A 19,657-nucleotide genomic window follows, 5' to 3' on the forward strand; every position below is an offset into this window, starting at 1 on the left:
CCCCTTTTGTTATTTGCTGTATTGGCATGGCAAATTTTATTCTAAACAAAAAAGGTGCTCTTGAAGGAGTTTAGCATCCCCAGAAACCCCACATAACAAAATTTTAGTTCATTCGGTTGAATTTTGTGGAAGATAGGACCGATCTTGAAAACGGAAAAAGATACGCCCATGGTTCATAGGAACAAATTGTAATATTTTTTTAAATTCTATCAGGCTCGAATTTATGCTAGTGTTTTTCAGAACACCTTGTATACAATATCATTATTATTACTGATGTAGTAATATTATTTTGAGTACAGCGCTTGAAATCTTTACATTTTCCCAGACTATTTTTTCGGAGGATGAGAACAACGACCCGTTGCCAATGTTGGCGCCGCTATAATATAAATAAAACAAATAATAGAAAATTGATGGTTAGCCAAATTACCGCGATGTTCTGGATCGCTCGTGTGAAGCTAAACGCGAAACACGATTTTTGTTCCACGTCAAATTTATAGAAACGTTCCTGTCCCGGTTTATTATTAGTTAAATAAACAGCGTCAATGACACCGACGGGCATTATATTTGTTTTAAAAATATTTATAGAACACATGATTAAAATAGGAAGTAACCTAGTCGCTTCCTCATAGAAGGATTTCGGAGGATACACGGTTTTTTAGAATGGAGAGAATAAAAGTATCGACGCGACGTTCTGAAAATATGTTTAACAATTGTTTCAATACATCTTTAGCAGGCTAATTAATTTTAATATACACTCATCAAAAAAATGAAAGGCGCAGAAAAATTTCCATCTTGAAGCTTCTAGTTTTAAAATCTTTAGATGAAAAAAACATCACTTCGTAATCAAATGAAATAATTTTTTTCAAACAGCACGAGCTTAATTTTTTTTTTCTGGCTTAATCAATGTCAGGGTCATTTAGCCATTTCAGCTTCAACTAGATTTTTTTTTAATTAATTTTGAAATCGATCGGTCGAACCGTTTTCTTTTCTTGAATCGTCAATCATTTATAAAAAATTAAAGAAGCAGGTTTATTGCTCCTTAAACATCGAATAATGATTAAGATCAAACGATTTTTCGTTTTTCTCACAATTTTGCGTTAAATTTTCGTCAATATCGAAAAAACAAAAATTAGAAATTTTGAAAAAAAATCACGAAAAAAAAAAAATTTTACATTTAATTTTTTTTTTTAATTTTTATACGTTGTCTTTTACAATTTTACATTGATTATTGCAAATGAGAGAAATTTTTTTAATTTAAAAAAAATGTTTGAAAAATTTATTCAGGATGTTACAGCTTTTCAAATATCACTAAAAAAATTTGGAAATTCCCTGTTCCTCTAATTATTTGTTGAGTTTATTTCAACACTAATAGTGTTTTTTAACATAGCAAAATGAAAATGGGTTAACAAATATGACTCGAATTTTTACATTTTGAAATAAAATATACGTGGGCCGTCATTAAATCAAAATTTTAAATATAGAAACTGCCTTTTTGGGATACTTCCGTCAAATTCTAAAGCATTTTACGACAAGGAATATGCGTTAGTTAAATCTTGGAAAACAGAAAATGCAGTACAAGCTTGTTTATAAGTCAATAAATTAAAAAAAAAATAATATTGATCGGGAGAAAATGTTTAACAATACTGACGCTGCTTCTGCTACTTCTTGTTTTACGGTTACTGATGCTTCTTCTGTTTGTTCCATGGTTCGTAACAAATACTAATAAAATGATGTCTCACAAAGAAAATGAGCCCCTTGTGTTAGTACTGGTAGTGCAATCCAATTTCACAATACGTTTCATTTTAATATAAATATTAATAAATAGTTTAACTATTTAATGTTAAACTATATTTATTTTGTTTCATTAGTGACAAAAAAAAACTTAGTAGTGACTTAGTGTCTGAAATTTAATTTTAGCCACTAAAAACCAACTTTTGAAACACCTACAAAACTGTTGTACAAAATCTACTATTTCATTGTTTCAGAAATAAAAATCAGGAAAATCAACGACCAAAACCAATTAGAGATTATAATAATTAATTTTTCACTCCTTTTATTTAAATTATACGCGTCAGATACGGTTGGGATTTCTATTATTCAATGTTCTGGTGCGTTAACAGTTGAATGGTAGATAAATAACGAGAAAGAGTTAAAAAAATTAATACCGCAAATACGTATGATACAAAGTTGACCCAGTTTTAGTAATAATAATCTGTTCGACAATAGCCGTGATATTTAACTTGAGTTATAAATACAAACAGGAGTTTAATAAATGTGAACAATAATAGAACAAGGTTTAAAACTTTGGTCAAATACGAGGTGTACTTGAAGTAATATCTACCATAGAAACAATTGACTGTGCGTTGCCCAAAGCGCTCTTTTTTCTACTTGTGTTTGATTTGTAACAAAATAGGTAATTATTTAAGATACAAGAGTTAAGTCATTGTTATTATTAAGAGCTTGTTTACATCCAAGAGTTATGGGTAAGATAAGGACGGAAAATTTCAAGACGTTCTTTGAGCAACAACATAATAAATATAATAGTAAATTACGAAATATAGGGTTAATAATTTGCTTCACGGTTTGTAAGTTCGATTGACCATGAACGTATAAGAAATATCAATAACAACAACTTTAGTAATAATTTATAAAAGCACAACCAACACAAATCATTATAAATGTATAAAAATAAACATTATAATTGTGTTGCCGCGTTTTTATGTAAACACGCCGATTACAATATTTATCAGATTTCAGAGACAGAGATATTTAAAAAATTCTAGCAGTCACTGCTTTGCCAAGGTCAAAACGCACAAATAAAATAAAACGATTTGTGACTCATACTAACGAATAACTATTAACATTTTAACAATAAATAGTAATTCCATAAAAAAGGAAGTGGAATTACCGTATATTTTATTCATTAAGTACTTCATGTATCTACCACGAAATTCTAACAAATTCTAATTGATTTATTTTCTTTGATCACTAAAGGTATACTTTTCCAGTTTCAATTGCAGAACCAACAGATTGATAGCATGCGGGCAAAGGAAAACGATCACAGTTGCATTGGACTACTGGGCAATAAATCACAACAGATGACAAGAGGTTGATAAATTGTCCAGCAGTGCAGTGCAGCAATGTGTGATTTGGGTAATTTTAATTTATTATAGGCACCTTCTATCAATCATTCATATTACAATTGCGAAAGGGAGAAATAAGAGGGATATTTTGTTTACTAATATTATCACAACATGGCACTTTGGAGACCTTTTGAAACGGAACAAAACGAAATTTACACCAATATAATAAAATTGTTTGAGGACATAAATAATTAAAACATGTTGTTGGCCAAATTAACATATAATAGAAATTTTCTACACATTATATACAAATTATTATAATTTTTTACCTTTAGCAGAAAATTTTTTTAGGGACGCCTATGAAACTCATTAAATTTTATTACCAGACGTTTTTTTGCATGTTCAAATGACTTCGGAAAGACTATAGATTATTGACTACAGTTATGATGGAATCTACATCCATAATAGGAACAATGAGGTATACGAACTGTTAAACATGACAAGTCCCTATAAAAATTTTCCCTGTAAAAAGATCTACAAAATACCGCCGTACATATTAAAATTGTGCAAATTGTTTAAAAGTTATTGCAAAAAAACATAAAAAATCGTGGAAAAACAGCATTTCTTTAATTATCCATAACTTGGTTGTTATTTGCTGGAATTTTATAAATATGCCTAAAAGTTTTATTGTTCTTCAAAACTCTGCGAAAGATGGGCGCTGTGGGCTCAATAGTTTTTGTAAAATTCCATTTATTTATGCCGTAATGGGCAAAAATTCATAACTTCTGTCTCTCCGAAAATTATTAACAAAAAAGGGTTTAGAAAGTCGATTTTTAAAGCTTCACATAACTTAGTTTTTAATTTTTAATGGAATTTTGATTTATTGCCAGGGTCCCTTTTGAGTTTTACATTAAAAAATAGTCTTTTTTACCACTTTTTTTTAACATTTAGATTATCTCCAAAACTATGCATAATATTTAATTATAAAAAGGGCGATTTTATAGCCAATTAAAAAATCTAAATATTTATAAAACAAACAATGTTGCTAATGAAATAAATTGAATCACGAGATCAGACACCATTTCTATACCTTCTCCTACACATTTCAACAATAAAATAGGAGACGTCAATTCATCGATGTTCAAATATTATAGCAACACGACTATTTTGAAACCATGTTTATTAGCACATGGAAACAACTTTGAACAATTTTTGTAGAGCTTATCGGCTTTTGGTAAGTTCATTCATTTAATTTTTGTGTTGCTTTTAAACGAGATTTGAATAAATTTCAGCGAGCACAAAATTTAAAACCGTCAAAACCGAAATCAGCGCTTTCGCACTACGGCGCGCGGCAACATCGATATCAAAAGTACAGCTGGCTGCCGCACCGGAGATGGCTTTAAATTTGTTATGAAATATTTTTTTCAATTTAAAACGTATTGTTTTAGACCATCAGTTGCTCAATAAAAGTTGCTTATTTTCGTGCACTCTTTTCAAGGAATGCACTTATTTCAGAAACACCCTGTATACTGATGTGTTTATTGCTTTTTGTATGTGTCTTCAGACTATACAGTGCTTTCGAAAAGTAACGAATAAATTAATTATTTTTTAAATTGAGAAGTTTTCGAAAAAATCCCCTGGCACATCGATTTTGTTTTTAAAAAAGGCACTTTTTGACATACGACCCATATTTGTGACGTCATGGTTGTTCGAGATATGACGTCATCGACAATTTTTTTGAATAGCAACCCCCAATTTTGACCTTGCCATTTGAAAGAGCGTGTCATTCTACATACACAGATCATGAAAAATTATGGTGTTACATAAAAAAATTTCAAGAAAATAATGCTTGAAGATTTTAAAATTTAATTTTCACAATACTGAAAATGATAATGATTATGTAAAAATCGACTAAATTAAATGTTTAATTTGTGCACCGTTGGCTGCCTGACAGTAGCCAAGACGATTAATAAATTCTTTTTGGACATTATCAATAACTTCAGGAGGTATACCATGTATCTCGTGACGAATTCTTGCTTTTAAATCTTCTAAATTAACCGGTCTAGTAACGTATACTTTGCTTTTTAAGTATCCCCACAATAAATAATCTAGGGGTGTCAAATCAGGCGATCTGGCTGGCCACTCAATCGGCCCCCTTCTTCCTATCCAACGATTCGGGAACAGCTCATCTAAATAAGCACGGACACAATGGGTAGGTGCACCATCTTGTTGAAAGAAAATGTAATTTCTTGGAAGATCATGTCCCTCTATATCTGGATATAAAGTTATTAATTCAGGAATGAGGTCGTCTCGAAGAAAATCCAAATATCTTGCACCAGTTAGGTGATAATGTCCAAAAAGAATTTATTAATCGTCTTGGCTACTGTCAGGCAACCAATCTTTGCACAATTTGAACATTTAATTTAGTCGATTTTTACATAATCATTATCATTTTCAGTACTGCGAAAATTAAATTTTAAAATCTTCAAACATTATTTTCTTGAAATTTTTGTTATGTAACACCATAATTTTTCATGATGTGTATGTAGAATGACACGCCCTTTCAAATAGCATGGTCAAACTTGGGGGTTGCTATTTAAAAAAATTGTCGATGACGTCATATATCGAACAACGATGAAATCACAAATATGAGGCGTATGTCAAAAAGTGCCTTTTTTAAAAACAAAATCGACGTGCCAGGGGATTTTTTCGAAAACTTCTCAATTTAAAAAATAATGAATTTATTCGTTACTTTTCGAAAGCACTGTATTTTAAAGAAGTGATTATTATTATTTCTTGTTTTAATGTCTCTTTTTTTTAACAAAATAAAAACTAAATAACTCTCCTGAGCTTTAGCTTCAATAATATGGTATGCTGACTCGTTTTCCATGATCAGTAATACAAAAACTTAAAGGATAATATTAAATTAAAAACATTACAGTTCTAATCCTTCCACGCTGGACAATATGTCACATCATTACGCGTTCATGCGTGGTGTACTTTACAATAGCATAAGCAAGGCCATTATGAAACCAAGCGGTCACGCTAAATGGAGGTACCTATTGTGCAATACCAAATAAAATAAACTAACATCCCACTTAGATGACCCCTATAGCATTAGCCGCATTGTTTGCTGAAATACTTTGATCTAGCTATCAGCGACAAAAATATTAGAACCGACACAACTTGTAACAGTTGTTAGGGCTTTGGGATTTTCGGGGGTGCTGTTTTTAAATAAAATAATGCCATTGTTGTAGCATGTCCGGTTATACCGGAAGTAACTCGCGTAACTTCGTTATTAAATGGAAAAGCCTATATATACCGGGTGTTTCAGAGTGGAAGTGACAAAAGCCTAGGGGAGATTCCGCTCAGCAAAATTTATAAAAAAGTTCATACGAACATGGATCCGCTTCGTTGCCGAGATACAGGGTGTTAATTTTTTTCAAAAATTGAGTAAAAAAAAACGCTTTACCCGATTTGAATGAAATTTTTACGGTTTATTATAATAATTATCATACAACAACTGGGCCAATTAGATTTGATTCAGAATATTCAGAGGCGTAACCAGCGAGCAAGTTGTTTTTTTGTTTCTAGAAAGAATATCACCTTGTAGTTTTTTGCGGTTTTTATGTAATATTCAGATGAACCCACTAAAAATAGTACATTTGCGTCTCTTGACTCTTTTTAGTGTCTGGCTTGGTTTTTATTTTATATATAAAATTCTGAATCAATTCTAATTAGTCCAGTTGATGTATGATAATTGTTTTATTAAGTCGTAAAAATTTCATTCAAATCGACTAAAACATGTTTTTTAAACTCGATTTAAAAAATATGTAGTAGTCTGTATCTCGGAAACGAAGCACTTGCGGGCCAATGTCCATAAGAACTTTTCTACATATTTTACTGAGCGGAATCTTCCCACCTTTGTATTATACAGGGTGTCCGCGTTTTTTGTAGCAGGACTTTTACAACTTGTACTAAAAATCCTTTAAAAAAAAAGTTCATGTAAACATATATGTATAGATGCGTCGTTTTCGATTTACAGAGCGTTCAAGTTTAAAATGAGAATAGATTTTTTATTCGTAAAACGAAAACCCCTTTTTAGACTTTGTTGAAACTTGGCAACTTTGTTTGTAATAATAATACTCATTTTCTCACATAATTTAATTTGTCCTATTTTCTCCAGTGGCGTCACAAGATACCAGCTTGATAAAAATAGAAAAAAATATGGTACGCCACTGCTTTTTGGTAAGTTTGAAATTTTTCTCAGATTTAGCTATCAAAAATACAACTTTTTTGTTATTTATTTTTTTTCCTATCTCGCTTTCTAGAAATAAAACATTTTCATGAATAGGTTCGAGATTTGCTTAATTTATTTATTTACTTTGTTACAAAGTGTGCCGTGAATATGTCTGTTTTTGAGTTGCCAAGGATTTTTTGTTGGGACCTTACATCCTGCCCAATAGATTAAGCGGTCAATTATTTCTTGAATTTTTAACTACCCAGCATGATAACATGCTAGACGATGTTCCTTTTCAACAAAGAATAGACTCGTTTTTTCAATTAAATGGATGCCCTTTCCAGTACTCTTTGGTGGTACAAAACTGGCTGAATACAGAGTATCCACAGAGATGGGTGGATCGTGGAGGTCCAGTTGGGTGGCCTCCGCGATCGCCTGATCTAACACCTTTGGATTTTTTTGTTTGGGGATTTATTAAGGATTTAGTTTACTCTACGCCTGTTAACTCGCAAGAGAAACTTGTACGACGAATCCGGAACGCTGCTCTCAGAATAACTCCACATCATTTGAGAGACGTTAGGCGGTCTTTGATACGTCGCTGTAATTTGTGTGTAGAACGAATTGGCGGGCATTTCGAACAGCTCCTTTGAAGTCTATTTATACAATAAGTTGTTCTTCCACACCGTGTTGTTTATTTTTTTTATTATCTTAACAATAAACTGTGTGAAACAAGAAGTTTTATTTCTGTCTAAACAAAGCGAGATAGGAAAAAAGTAAATAACAAAAAAGTTGTATTTTTGATAACTAAATCTGAGAAAAATTTCAAACTTACCAAAAAGCAGTGGCGTACCATATTTTTTTTCTATTTGTATCAAGCTGGTATCTTGTTGTGACGCCACTGGAGAAAATATGACAAATTAAATTATATGAGAAAATGAGTATTATTATTACAAACAAAATTGCCAAGTTTCAACAAAGTCTAAAAAGGGGTTTTCGTTTTACGAATAAAAAATCAATTCTCATTTTAAACTTGAACACTCTGTAAATCGAAAACGACGCATCTATACATATATGTTTACATGAACTTTTTTTTTAAAGGACATTTAATACAAGTTGTGAAAGTCCTGCTACAAAAAACGCGGACACCCGTATTTTGACAGATGCAAGCGTTTCGAAAATTCCTTATATCTTACTTCGTTCTGGAAGCTTTTACTTGCTTTTCGGAAGGCACAAAGAACATAAGATGCACTACCTTGAAGGTAGTACCTTTCACTATTAAAATCACCTGAAGAGAATTATACCAAGTGAACCATTTTTAGGTTACATTTTGAAAATTTTAAATCGACAAAACTTTTTAAATTCAAATGTAACACCTTGTTTTTTGCACCATATTATAGAAAGTCAAATTATCTTTTCACCGATATAGGCAATTCTCAAGAATTTTACATTAAAAATATAATCAAATGTACCTACATTGAAAGGCAAATATTAGTATTGTCATTCAGTACTCTATAAGTATCAAGTATTTGATCGACAAGAAAAATACAAGATTTTAACCCAACAATGGGAATAAGTATACTTTTCCAAAGGATTTTAGTGCGTTGAATTCGAATCCGAGGTCCAAATTTCTCAATTGGCTGTGGTTTTCGAGATATCCTAACCTAAATGTGCCAAAATCACGATTTTTTGATATATTTTAGGTTATGTTACATGAAGAGGTAAATTTTTGCTGAAACCATGAATGGGGTCTTAAAGTACTATTACTTACGCTTTAAAATTCACTTAGATTTTTCCCGATATTATTTCTCGTCTTTGAGAAATCGAATGTTGAAATTTAGTAGTTTGACTTATTTCTCGAATTTTTAATATACTCACAAGACAGCACCATAAGCCTTATGGGTTTATGGACTTAGGGTTTATGAGTTCGGGATTGAGCGTATCTCTTTTGCGTGTAAATATATTTGCAGATTGATATAATTTGTAAAATATCGGCCATATATCGAATTTTTAGACATTTTTCAAATTTTAATGCAAAATGATAAATGATAGAGTATTTTGTAGTACAGATTCATGATCAGCGACCCAAAAAACATGTAAGATCCCTATTCCGGGAGCCGATAAATTTAGGTTTGTGGTGCTGTGCTGACAGTATATTCAAAATCGAGGAATAAACCAAACTACTGAAGGACCCCGCACTTTTCTTATGGGAAGTGGGTTTCGGCCAATTTTTTTGAAGCTTCGCAGGTTGATAGTTCTTAACATGTAGATCAAAAGTCTCAATGGGCACAAGCCCCAAATCCACTCCCCCCCCCCAAAAAAAACTGCCTTCAAGTAGCAGGGGCGATTTAACTGATTTCTGCATGTAAAACAATTTATTTTTTTAATAAACCCAACAACAACCCCATTTTTGATTATCAAATTGCCCCACTTGACCCTGCCTCTCGCACACCCCCGTCCCCTACGAATCAGCCTACGGATTTTCCAGATTACTGTTTTTTATAGTTGCACGTATTTTTTGCACGTATATTTGCACGTATATTTTTGCACGTATTTTTTAACACTGAATTCGAATCTGCAACTCAATTAAACGAAATCGGGTCAGGAAAATTGTTATTAACAATTTTATTGTTTATATAGCTGTAGAAAGTTTATTTGTGATTTTATGAAAAAATATTTCAAGTAAAAGTTATTTATTTTGACTAAATCTAAAAAAATTATTGTGATTTTTTCGAAAAAGTAATATTCAAACTGTAAAACACTGTCTAACTTAACACACGTGTATATCTACAGCTATCATACGTATAATCTGTGTTAAACTTTGGTGGCGTTTTAAAGTTAAAACACTGATTTTTCGAAAAAAACACAAGAATAGTTTTTTTTAGATTTCATTGAAATGAACAACTTTTATTTGAAACATTTTTTCATAAAACGACAAGTAAACTCCCCGCTACTTGGAGGCACTTTTTGGAGGGGAAAGGGTGGATTTGGGGCTTTGTTCCCATTGAGACTTTTGATCTACATGTTAAGAACTATCAACTTGCGAAGTTTCAAAAAAATTGGCCGAAACCCACTTTCCATAAGAAAAGTGCGGGGTTCTTTCAACATGCGATTTCTCAAAGACGAAAAATTATACCATAGTACTGTAGTACTTTAAGACCCCATTAATGGTTTTGACAAAAAAAATTATCTATCCATATGTAAAAAAATCGCGATTTTGGCACTTTTAGATTAGGATATCTCGAAAATCAGATATTCTTTCTCTTTCCAACTTCATTCCAAATATCATAAAATTAATTTTTCTTATAGCAACCACCATTTTTTATTTATTTGATTGAAATATGAATTTATATTTTTGAAAACACTTGTAATTACTAAACAAAAACGAATGGCACATATGTTCATATAAGAAAAAATGTTTGAAATTAATCCAGTTACCATCTGTCAAAGTTTGTCACAGAGTTTGTAGAACACCCTGTATTTCACTTGAATCACAGTAATTCACAAAATATTAATTAAACACACTTACAAGTACTAAAAAGGAAAACAGCGTCGGTGAAAATACGTCAACTTTATGTTACCCCTCCCGATCAGCTTGGCAACCAGCAACGCGGGGTTGTGATTACCTTGCTTGTGGACAGTGGTTCCCAAAATGTACATTTGAATGAACAGACTTAAAAATAATAATATTAACTATGAAATGCAAGGCAGAACGAAACGGCATATCATTATGATACGCTGTTAGTTAACAATTTGTTGATAAAATTTTATAATTAATTATATAATTGAATGCGATTTATATGAAGTAACCTTTGTTGTTGAAGAATTTAACCGCACTCGTTCTTGCACGGTGAAGTTATTCTACGCTTTGCTGATACACCGCCGAGAGCAAACATTCAAATTGTACAGGTGGATATAAAATTCTATGAATAGTAATGTCTCTGAGGCATTGTAGACTGCAATAAAGGAAAATGGAAGTTGCTCAGACTCGTACGCAGTTTAATAGTACAATCTAAAACACAAAGTAGGTAGGTACACCTGATTCTATGTATTTCTGAAGTTAATGAATACAAAATGGGTTCCCCTGCGAATGTCTACAGTTACAATGCAAAAACTTGTACAGGGTGTACAAGGATATGTTTTGAAGTTGAGGCATGGTGGTTGGAGGTCATCAATGGTGGCAGATTCAAAACAAAATTGCGAAGTGAAATCAAACTTTACGCAGACAGGAGCTATGTCAGTGCCATTGCTGCTACTGATATATTCTGTCAATTTTTATTGAACGTTTTGTTAATTATCAAGTAAATGTAGACATTGTTAAAAATGAATAATGGATAAAATGCCAATGTTCTTACTGATAGAGATTTGAGCAATAAAAGCGAGTAATAAAAACTTTTATTGCACAGGTTCTCATAAAAGCCATTTTGTACACTGCGAGTCATGTAAAAAAACTATCTATTTTGACACGATCGTAAATAAAAGTAATAAATTTAACAAATAACAATTCTTCAACTCAATATTTGTGGGCAAAAGTCAGGCTTACTTAATAGCTAGCTTGTAAAACTATTTCATTATAATAATTGAAAGTGCAAAGTATAAATAACAATTTTTGCACGTTAACTGACGTTTACCAATTAGCGTTCGGCAAGTAATTACTTTCCGATCAGGCTATCTGATGGTAACCTTGAATTTAACCTTCAAAGTTACGAGAATTTTTTTAAATAGGACGCCATAATTTTGACCGTGAAAATGGAGAGAGTGGAAAATTTTTCATTCTGATATGACCTTGAAATTACCATGAAGGTCAAGCTCAAGGTCAAATATCAAAAGGTCCCAAAGTGGTCCAACAGTACCGGAATGGCAGAATAATCCGGCGGGAAAAATGTTCGCCACACTAGTTCAAGGATTTTTGATGGGCACTAAGCCGGTGACCTTGGATTTGACCACCGCCCTGACCTCAAATTCCATATCCACAGACTATTTCAAGGCCTAGTTGGTTATTTTGTAACTCTCGATGTCCACTGTTGACCTTCAATAACCGCTTTTTACCTTTGGTGACCACTAAAGACCAACAGTGACCAACTGTTTCCTTTAGTGACCTCTAATAACCGACCGTGGCCGTACTTGATCTTGAAATAACCGAAAAAATGAAGGTCATGGTCCATGTCAAATTCAAGGCCACCATCGGATAGTCAAGGAAAAATCCTAAACCCCTAGTGCTTTACTTTTATCCTACCCTTTAAATATTCCCAGATATCCTGACATTCCGGTACTTTTGTCCCACCCTGTATACAGGGTGTTAAAAAAAGAGTGTAAAATATTTAAGGAGGTAATAGTATGAACCAAAATAAGCAGAAAAGTCTCAATAAACATGGGTCTGCAAAGTATAGGTTGCGGAGATATGGAATGTTTTATGTTTTTTAGCCCCTTTTTTTATTTTGCAAAAACGTTGTGTATTTTCTTATAATAGTTGGTTGATGTTTAGTGAAATAAACAGTACGTATTTGACAGTTGTTCTCAGTGCACAAGTTTTCTTTCGCTATGGCTGGTTACTCTAACGCAGAATTAATAGACATGCATTTCATGTATGGTCGTGCTAATGGGAACGCCACCGAAGCGCGACGTCTTTATGTTGACGCTTATCCAAATCGCCAGATTTCTTCCAACGCATGTTTGGAAGAATTCACCAAAGATTGCGTGATACCGGTTCCTTGAGCAAACAGTGCCAATTATCCGGAAGACCAAGGTCGGTATCCACTCCTAGAGCAGAAGAAGAAATTCTAGCACTAGTAGAGCAGAATCCAGGTACGAGTGTGCGGAGAATATCAGCCGAGGTAGGAATTAGTGGTCCTCTTGTTTGGAGAATCCTTCACGAGCAACTGCTTTATCCATACCATGTGCAACGAGTACAGGCCTTAAATCCAATAAATGATCATCAAGCACGTTTGGTTTTTTGCCGCTGGTTTCTACGTCATGATGCTGAAGACCCTCGTTTTCTTGCAAACATTCTTTTTACTGATGAGGCCGGGTTCACAAGAAATGGAGTGTTTAATTTTCACAATACGCATATTTGGGCCGACGAAAATCCTCATGCTCTAATAGAATCTGGACATCAGGCACGTTTTTCATTAAACATTTGGATGGGTATTGTAGGTGACAGGTTTCTAGGTCCTGTTGTTTTACCAAACCGATTAACAGGCGCTGCTTACCTCAACTTTCTGCAGAACACACTGTATGAGTTTTTGGAAGACATTCCTTTGAATCAGAGGCAACAAATTTGGTTCCAGCATAATGGTGCTTCAGCTCATTTTTCCATGGCCGTTAGAGAGCATTTACACCAAACTTTTCCACATAGATGGGTAGGAAGGGCCGGACCTGTTTTATAGCCTCCAAGATCGTCTGATCTAAACCCTCTAGATTTCTTTGTTTGGGGATATTTGAAGACATTAGTGTATGGTACTCCTGTAAATAGCCTGGAAGGGCTGCAGCTACGGATTAATCAAAAGTGTCAAGAAATCCAAACCATGTTTTCCAAAGAGTTCGAATATCGTTGAGACGAAGATGTCGTGCCTGCTTGGAAATGGACGGAGGGCACTTTGAACATCTTCTGTAACTTTGTTTTTTGTTTGTTAAAAGCTTCCTTTGTCGGTTTATTTCTAACAAAATAAAATGTTTGAAAAACGAATAGTGGTCCATATCTCCGCAACCTTACTTTACGGACCCATGTTTATTAAAACTTTTCTGCTTATTTTGGTTCATACTATTACCTCCTGAAATATTTTACACTCTTTTTTTAACACCCTGTATAAAATTACTTCAATTATATCCCTCAAACTACCCATATCCACGCCACTGCTATTGGATAAAATGATTTGTATGCTTTTCTTAAGACACGGTTGATATCTATTCATGTACAAATTTTAACATTTTTCTCTTTAGGGGATTTAAGATAAGAAAACTGTGATTTTTGCCCTGTATTGAGCGTCCCATATTTTAAAACCAAAAGGCGGTAACCCTAAATGCGTTCCATATAGAATGAAATAAGATAAACCAACCTTTGGCGACAGTGAAGATTTTTACTTATTTCGAAGTCGATTTTCCGCTACTAAAAGTGAAAGTCGCTTCGAGCCGCCCGAGCACGACAACGCAATTCTCGTAAAACCGTCAGCGAAACCGAAATTGAGGCAACTTTAACCATAAAAATTAAGACTGCGTATCTTTACTGTTACGTAACCGAAGTGACAGCAAATGAAAAAACGCGCCTTGAATTAAATTGGGTGACTAACAAACTATCGCGGTTTTCGCATCGTGACACACTTCGCTGTTTGTATATAATTTAAAACACGTCAGATATTCGCTACAAAGTTTTTTTTACATAAAACTCGCGTAAATATTACGGATTGGGAGCGACGAAAGACGACATGATTCCAAGTTTGTTTCATCGTACAAACGTTATATTTTTAGCTGCTTTACAAGATGATGTGTGAACTGATTGACCTAGCTTAAACATGCTCTCGTAGAAATATGTATGGGAACAACGAGAATTATAAAGTAATTGGAATTACAGCTTAATCATAGTTATACTCGTAGTATTGCCCTGATTTTAATCAACTGATGTTATGATGTTATTTTAAACTAGGAACGATTTATTAATGTGGACTATTAAGACTATAGCTTTTTTAAATAGCCCTCTAATATATAATTTCGTCGTCATTAATTAGATTTTACTAAAATTGTGCTTAATACATATACATATGTAGGTATATCAACTAAAAATCCCTAAACTGCAGTGGAGTCGTTGACGGGGTTAGATGTAGTTAAATAAAAGTATTTTTGGAATATTATATTAGTAAAATGAACAGACAGTTTATTTTTTCGTATACATAGATCACATACCATTATAAAAAAGTTACTGTTTGCTCTTTGGTTAATTTATAAACCATTGCTCTAATAATGTTACTTTGTTACAATATAAAATACATTCATAAGTAAAATAATGTAAATAAATTCATAAAAAGAACTCATAAATTAGTAAGCTATATTTTAATATAATATATTTATTTTACTTCTTTTACTTTTTAAGACTTATTCACTTTGATTCTAAAGAATTATAAAACTTGTACACCCTCGAATAGACTTGCTCTCCTGAGGGTTTGATTATATTTGTTTGTTTTTATTGTTTTATTTACATTTATTGTTAAATTGTACTTTACATTTAACTATATTGGCATAAACAAATAAATATTATTTATTATTATTATTATTATTATTATTATTATTATTATCATTATTATTATTATTATTATATTGCCATATTCGCGATAAAAACATTACATATATTCAAAATGGTGTCCTTCATCAGCTGTGTACAAATTCACTCTCCTGTGCATATTTTGATACACATTTTGCAGCTGTTGTTTTGTTACGTTGTTAATTTCTCGAATAACTACTGATGCTAATTCTTAGATGTTGTGTATTGCTGTTAAAAAATAGTATTATTCAGATATCTAAACAAAAAATAATCTAAAGGAGTTAGATCCGGTGACCTGGCAGGCCAGAACTCTTGACTAATTAGTCGATTATCGTAAAATTCTTCCAAAAATTAAATTGTATCTCTTGCAGTATCATATCATATCTTATTGAAAGTAATACTTTGCAACTCTTAATCATGTGATCATTTCATAAAAGAATAGTATCCACATGGTCTCCGTTATTAAAGCAGGACATTGCAAGATTGGAAGGTGTTCAAAAGCGTGTTACATTTTTTAAATTTAACTTTTAGTTTTTACCTCGAGTGTAACTTGTAAAGTATGTTGAATATTAAGTACAAACAGATCACATTTAAAATTAGCTGCATTTATCTGCTTTAATCAAACATTATTTATCTTAAAGATGTAAATTTACAACTTCAGTCTACAAAATATTGACATGGGATTACTTAATATCAATATGATGAATTATATCTGAACTGGGACACACTTTCCTTATTTAACCTTTGAATTATTTGGCTTTTAATTAATAGGGAACGTTATATTTTAACATAAACTCTCCTATGAAAAATGTTTCCTTGTAGTGGGACGCCTATTTGCCAGACAGTAGCGTGCGGCAATATTTAAAGCAAGGGAAGCAACTTTAAAAAAGTTATTTTTTTTAATTAATATTTTACCTTTTTCAATTAGGTAGTCGACTTTTTTCAAATTTAGTACATTTAAAAATATATAAAGTCAAAAATTTTGAAATTCTACAGAGCATAAATTGAGTAAGAAATGAATTACAGTCTAACAAAATAATCAGCTTATCTTAAAAAAATCTTGCAATAAGATACTCTTGTTCCAAACTCGATAAGAAAAAGGTAATTTTAATTGTTATGCATCCAAGTCTCTATCTAACGTAGGTATTAGGCTTACGACACACTCTTGGATTGGATATTTCTCCCGTATTAATACAGATAGATCTATCTTGAGTGACCGCAAAAATCGTCCGTTTTTCCACAATTCGCAGAGAACTAAGAAAATATTTAAAAAATATGTTTTTGGTCTCAAATTACTCGTCGTAAAAAGTTAAGATGTTTTTTGAAAATTTTCAAAAATCACCCCTATTTAAGGGTTGAAAAGACGCCCAAAATGAAGAATTGATTACCAATAAATATAAAAACTATTAGCATGTGAATTTTTCTATTGAATGATTCTTGATACAAAAAAAGATTTATTCTCATGACTGAAATAGGCATGTTGAATTAGAAAATCCACCCTTAAGCGCGCTCAGGGGTGGAATCATCCCCAAAAATAGAGAAAATCAGAAATAATTGTAAAAATTTCAAAAAATATGTCAATATAATTCATTTGATAGAATAATTCGCATGCTAATAGTTTTTATATCAATTGGTAATATTCAAATTCTTCATTTTTGGCATTTTTTCAACCCCTAAGTAGGGGTGATTTTTTAAATTTTCAAAATACCAAAAGCTATGCTCATTTCAGTTTTTTACAACAAGTAATTTGCGACCAAAAACATATTTTTATGTATTTTTTTTAGTTCTCTGCGAATTGTGAAAAACGGGTGAAAATCACAGGCTTTTTTGCAGTCACTCAGTCTCTAAAATTTCCTATTTGATTTTTTGAGAGATAATCTAACTCAGGGGTAATTTTTTGGAGAGAATCTAATTCGGGGGTGATTTTTTGGAGATAATCTAACTCGGGGGTGATTTTTTGGAGAGAATCTGACTCGGGGGTGATATTTTGGGAGAGTATCTAATTCGAAAGTGATTTTTTGTGATTTTAACTCAAAAATTTTTATAAAAAAATTGTATTTTATTGTTATTCTGTGTAAAATAATCAATAATAGTATGTATACCTATGAGCTTAGTCATACAACATAAATGAAATGAGCATAAACGCTATAAAAAGTTCAATGGTGAGTACACACTCTGGGCAGGATTCCGTCCTTGCTTAAAGAACTGCAAATAATGTCCAGGGTAGACGTTCGGTCACACCTACGGCAACTACTCCGGTCTCCCTGGACCCAAGCTGGATTCCGCGTCTCTTGGTTTTGGCCTCTTAGGATTTTTCTATTTTATGTTGACTGGTAAAATGATATACAGGATGCTGTTCGGATTAAGTCCAAATTCGGAAATTTTGGAATTTCCGACCTAATTTTTCGTCACAGCATGCAAATAAGCTGTTGGAGATGATGATTACTGCATCGGGGTAGTTTTGGCTGCGAGAGGCGGTTTTTGGGCGTGGTGACGGGGAAATTGGAAACATCGATGAAAACGTCTGACTTCCTAGGCCACGTCGTTCGTAAGGGGGCATCGAGCCTCGTCAACGTCGATTATTGTAGAGAGGGTGTTTTTTTGTTGCCTGGAGCGGTTTTGAGCGCGACGGCGATGACAGAAAAAATGGAAAGATCGGTGAAAATTTGACCTTTGCCGCACTCCGGGCATCACCGTACAAGAGCTCCGGGTCCTTTGGGACATCGTCCTTGACTCTGGGTGCAGTTGATGTCGATTTAAGCGTTTTTTTCCGCTTTTTCAGTCCCGAATGGAAAGGGTGGTGAATTTTGACCTAAATGACTAGATGGATCGACACAAAATTTCGTTCTTATGAATATGTTCTTTACTTTACCAAGCCACCTTTTAGTATGATCGAAATTTATAGTTTTTAGACTATGTTTCGAACTGATATTTAAACATTTTCTTTACATATCCTGATTCCGCGGAATTGTTTGCATATACTTACCTAGTTTACTTTATACAAAATGGAGTCGTGTAGTCGTTATAAAAAAATATATTTCACAATACATATGACATATCTAAGACGGAATAATATAAGTAGGTACACGGAAAATATACGATTTCGTATATACTGAAAGCTACAAATATTTACCTACTTATATTGCCAACGATTTATTTGTTTACTCGCGAAGTAAATATGTTTTGGACGCTTGCATTCGCTACCGAATAAATATTTAGTTTAGACCCTTCATAAGTATTAGGCAATCGCCATTCGACGACCACATTCTAATCCTTAAATTTTTGTTTTTTTTTCAGGAAATGGTCCAAGCCAAGGACCCTCCTTCTTATTATTTAAACAAATTACGCACCTATTTGGACCCTAAAGCCTCGAGAAGCCATAGGGTAAGTGTTTAATATCAGTATTCCAGTGTCGTTTGGATAATAGTAATGATTATTGTCGCCGTAATAAAATTTATTTAAAAATAATATCCAATTTCATACATGACTCACAGATTGGTCTTAGTCTTAACGTAGCTCGTAAGTCAATGTAATTTATATAGGCACCATATAAAATTTTCATAAGCCATAAAGTCAGGTATATCTAATCTAAGTACTCTTTGAATGCAGGCTTCAAATAATCATGGACATTTCTTTAAACGGAATATTCAGTATTCACGGATTGAATACTTTTTCTGTATTCATACCCAGCTCTAATATAAATTATAATTATGAAATTAAATAACCTTAAGAGTTACAGTCCGTACGATATTTGTTTTTTTCACCAAAAAATTTATTCCCTTTTCTCCTAACGATAAAAAAAAATTGAAATTTAAAGTACATTTTGAAAATTCGGGCGTTACAGCTATAAAAACATTTCCCATTTTCACCCCGTAACATTAATTATCCGGCCGCACAAAATAAATACGCACAAAAGCAAACAGAAGGGTGTTTTACGTCGCTGATAATGCACCCCGATCAGACGACGAGTCGTCAGTCCATAACTAGGGTGCAGTACTAATAGTCCACCGAGGAATGCATATTCACGTTCCGCTCTGCTTGCAACTGCATTATGCAATATATTAAGGTATGCTTAACGCCTATTGG

General features: G+C 32.8%; 1 protein-coding gene across 2 annotated transcripts in view; it reads left to right on the top strand.

The window, feature by feature from the left end:
* The window catches only part of LOC108908677 (formin-like protein CG32138), a 143,407-nt gene that overhangs the window by 87,992 nt on the left and 35,758 nt on the right, over positions 1-19,657 (top strand). For both annotated transcript variants that reach the window (XM_018712796.1, XM_018712801.1), the window contains exon 3: positions 18,869-18,955. In XM_018712796.1, the coding sequence (XP_018568312.1) occupies positions 18,869-18,955 (87 nt within the window). The remainder of the gene's footprint in view (positions 1-18,868; positions 18,956-19,657) is intronic.

Source organism: Anoplophora glabripennis, unplaced genomic scaffold (genome assembly GCF_000390285.2).
Source record: "Anoplophora glabripennis isolate ALB-LARVAE unplaced genomic scaffold, Agla_2.0 scaffold29, whole genome shotgun sequence".
Taxonomy (NCBI): domain Eukaryota; kingdom Metazoa; phylum Arthropoda; class Insecta; order Coleoptera; family Cerambycidae; genus Anoplophora; species Anoplophora glabripennis.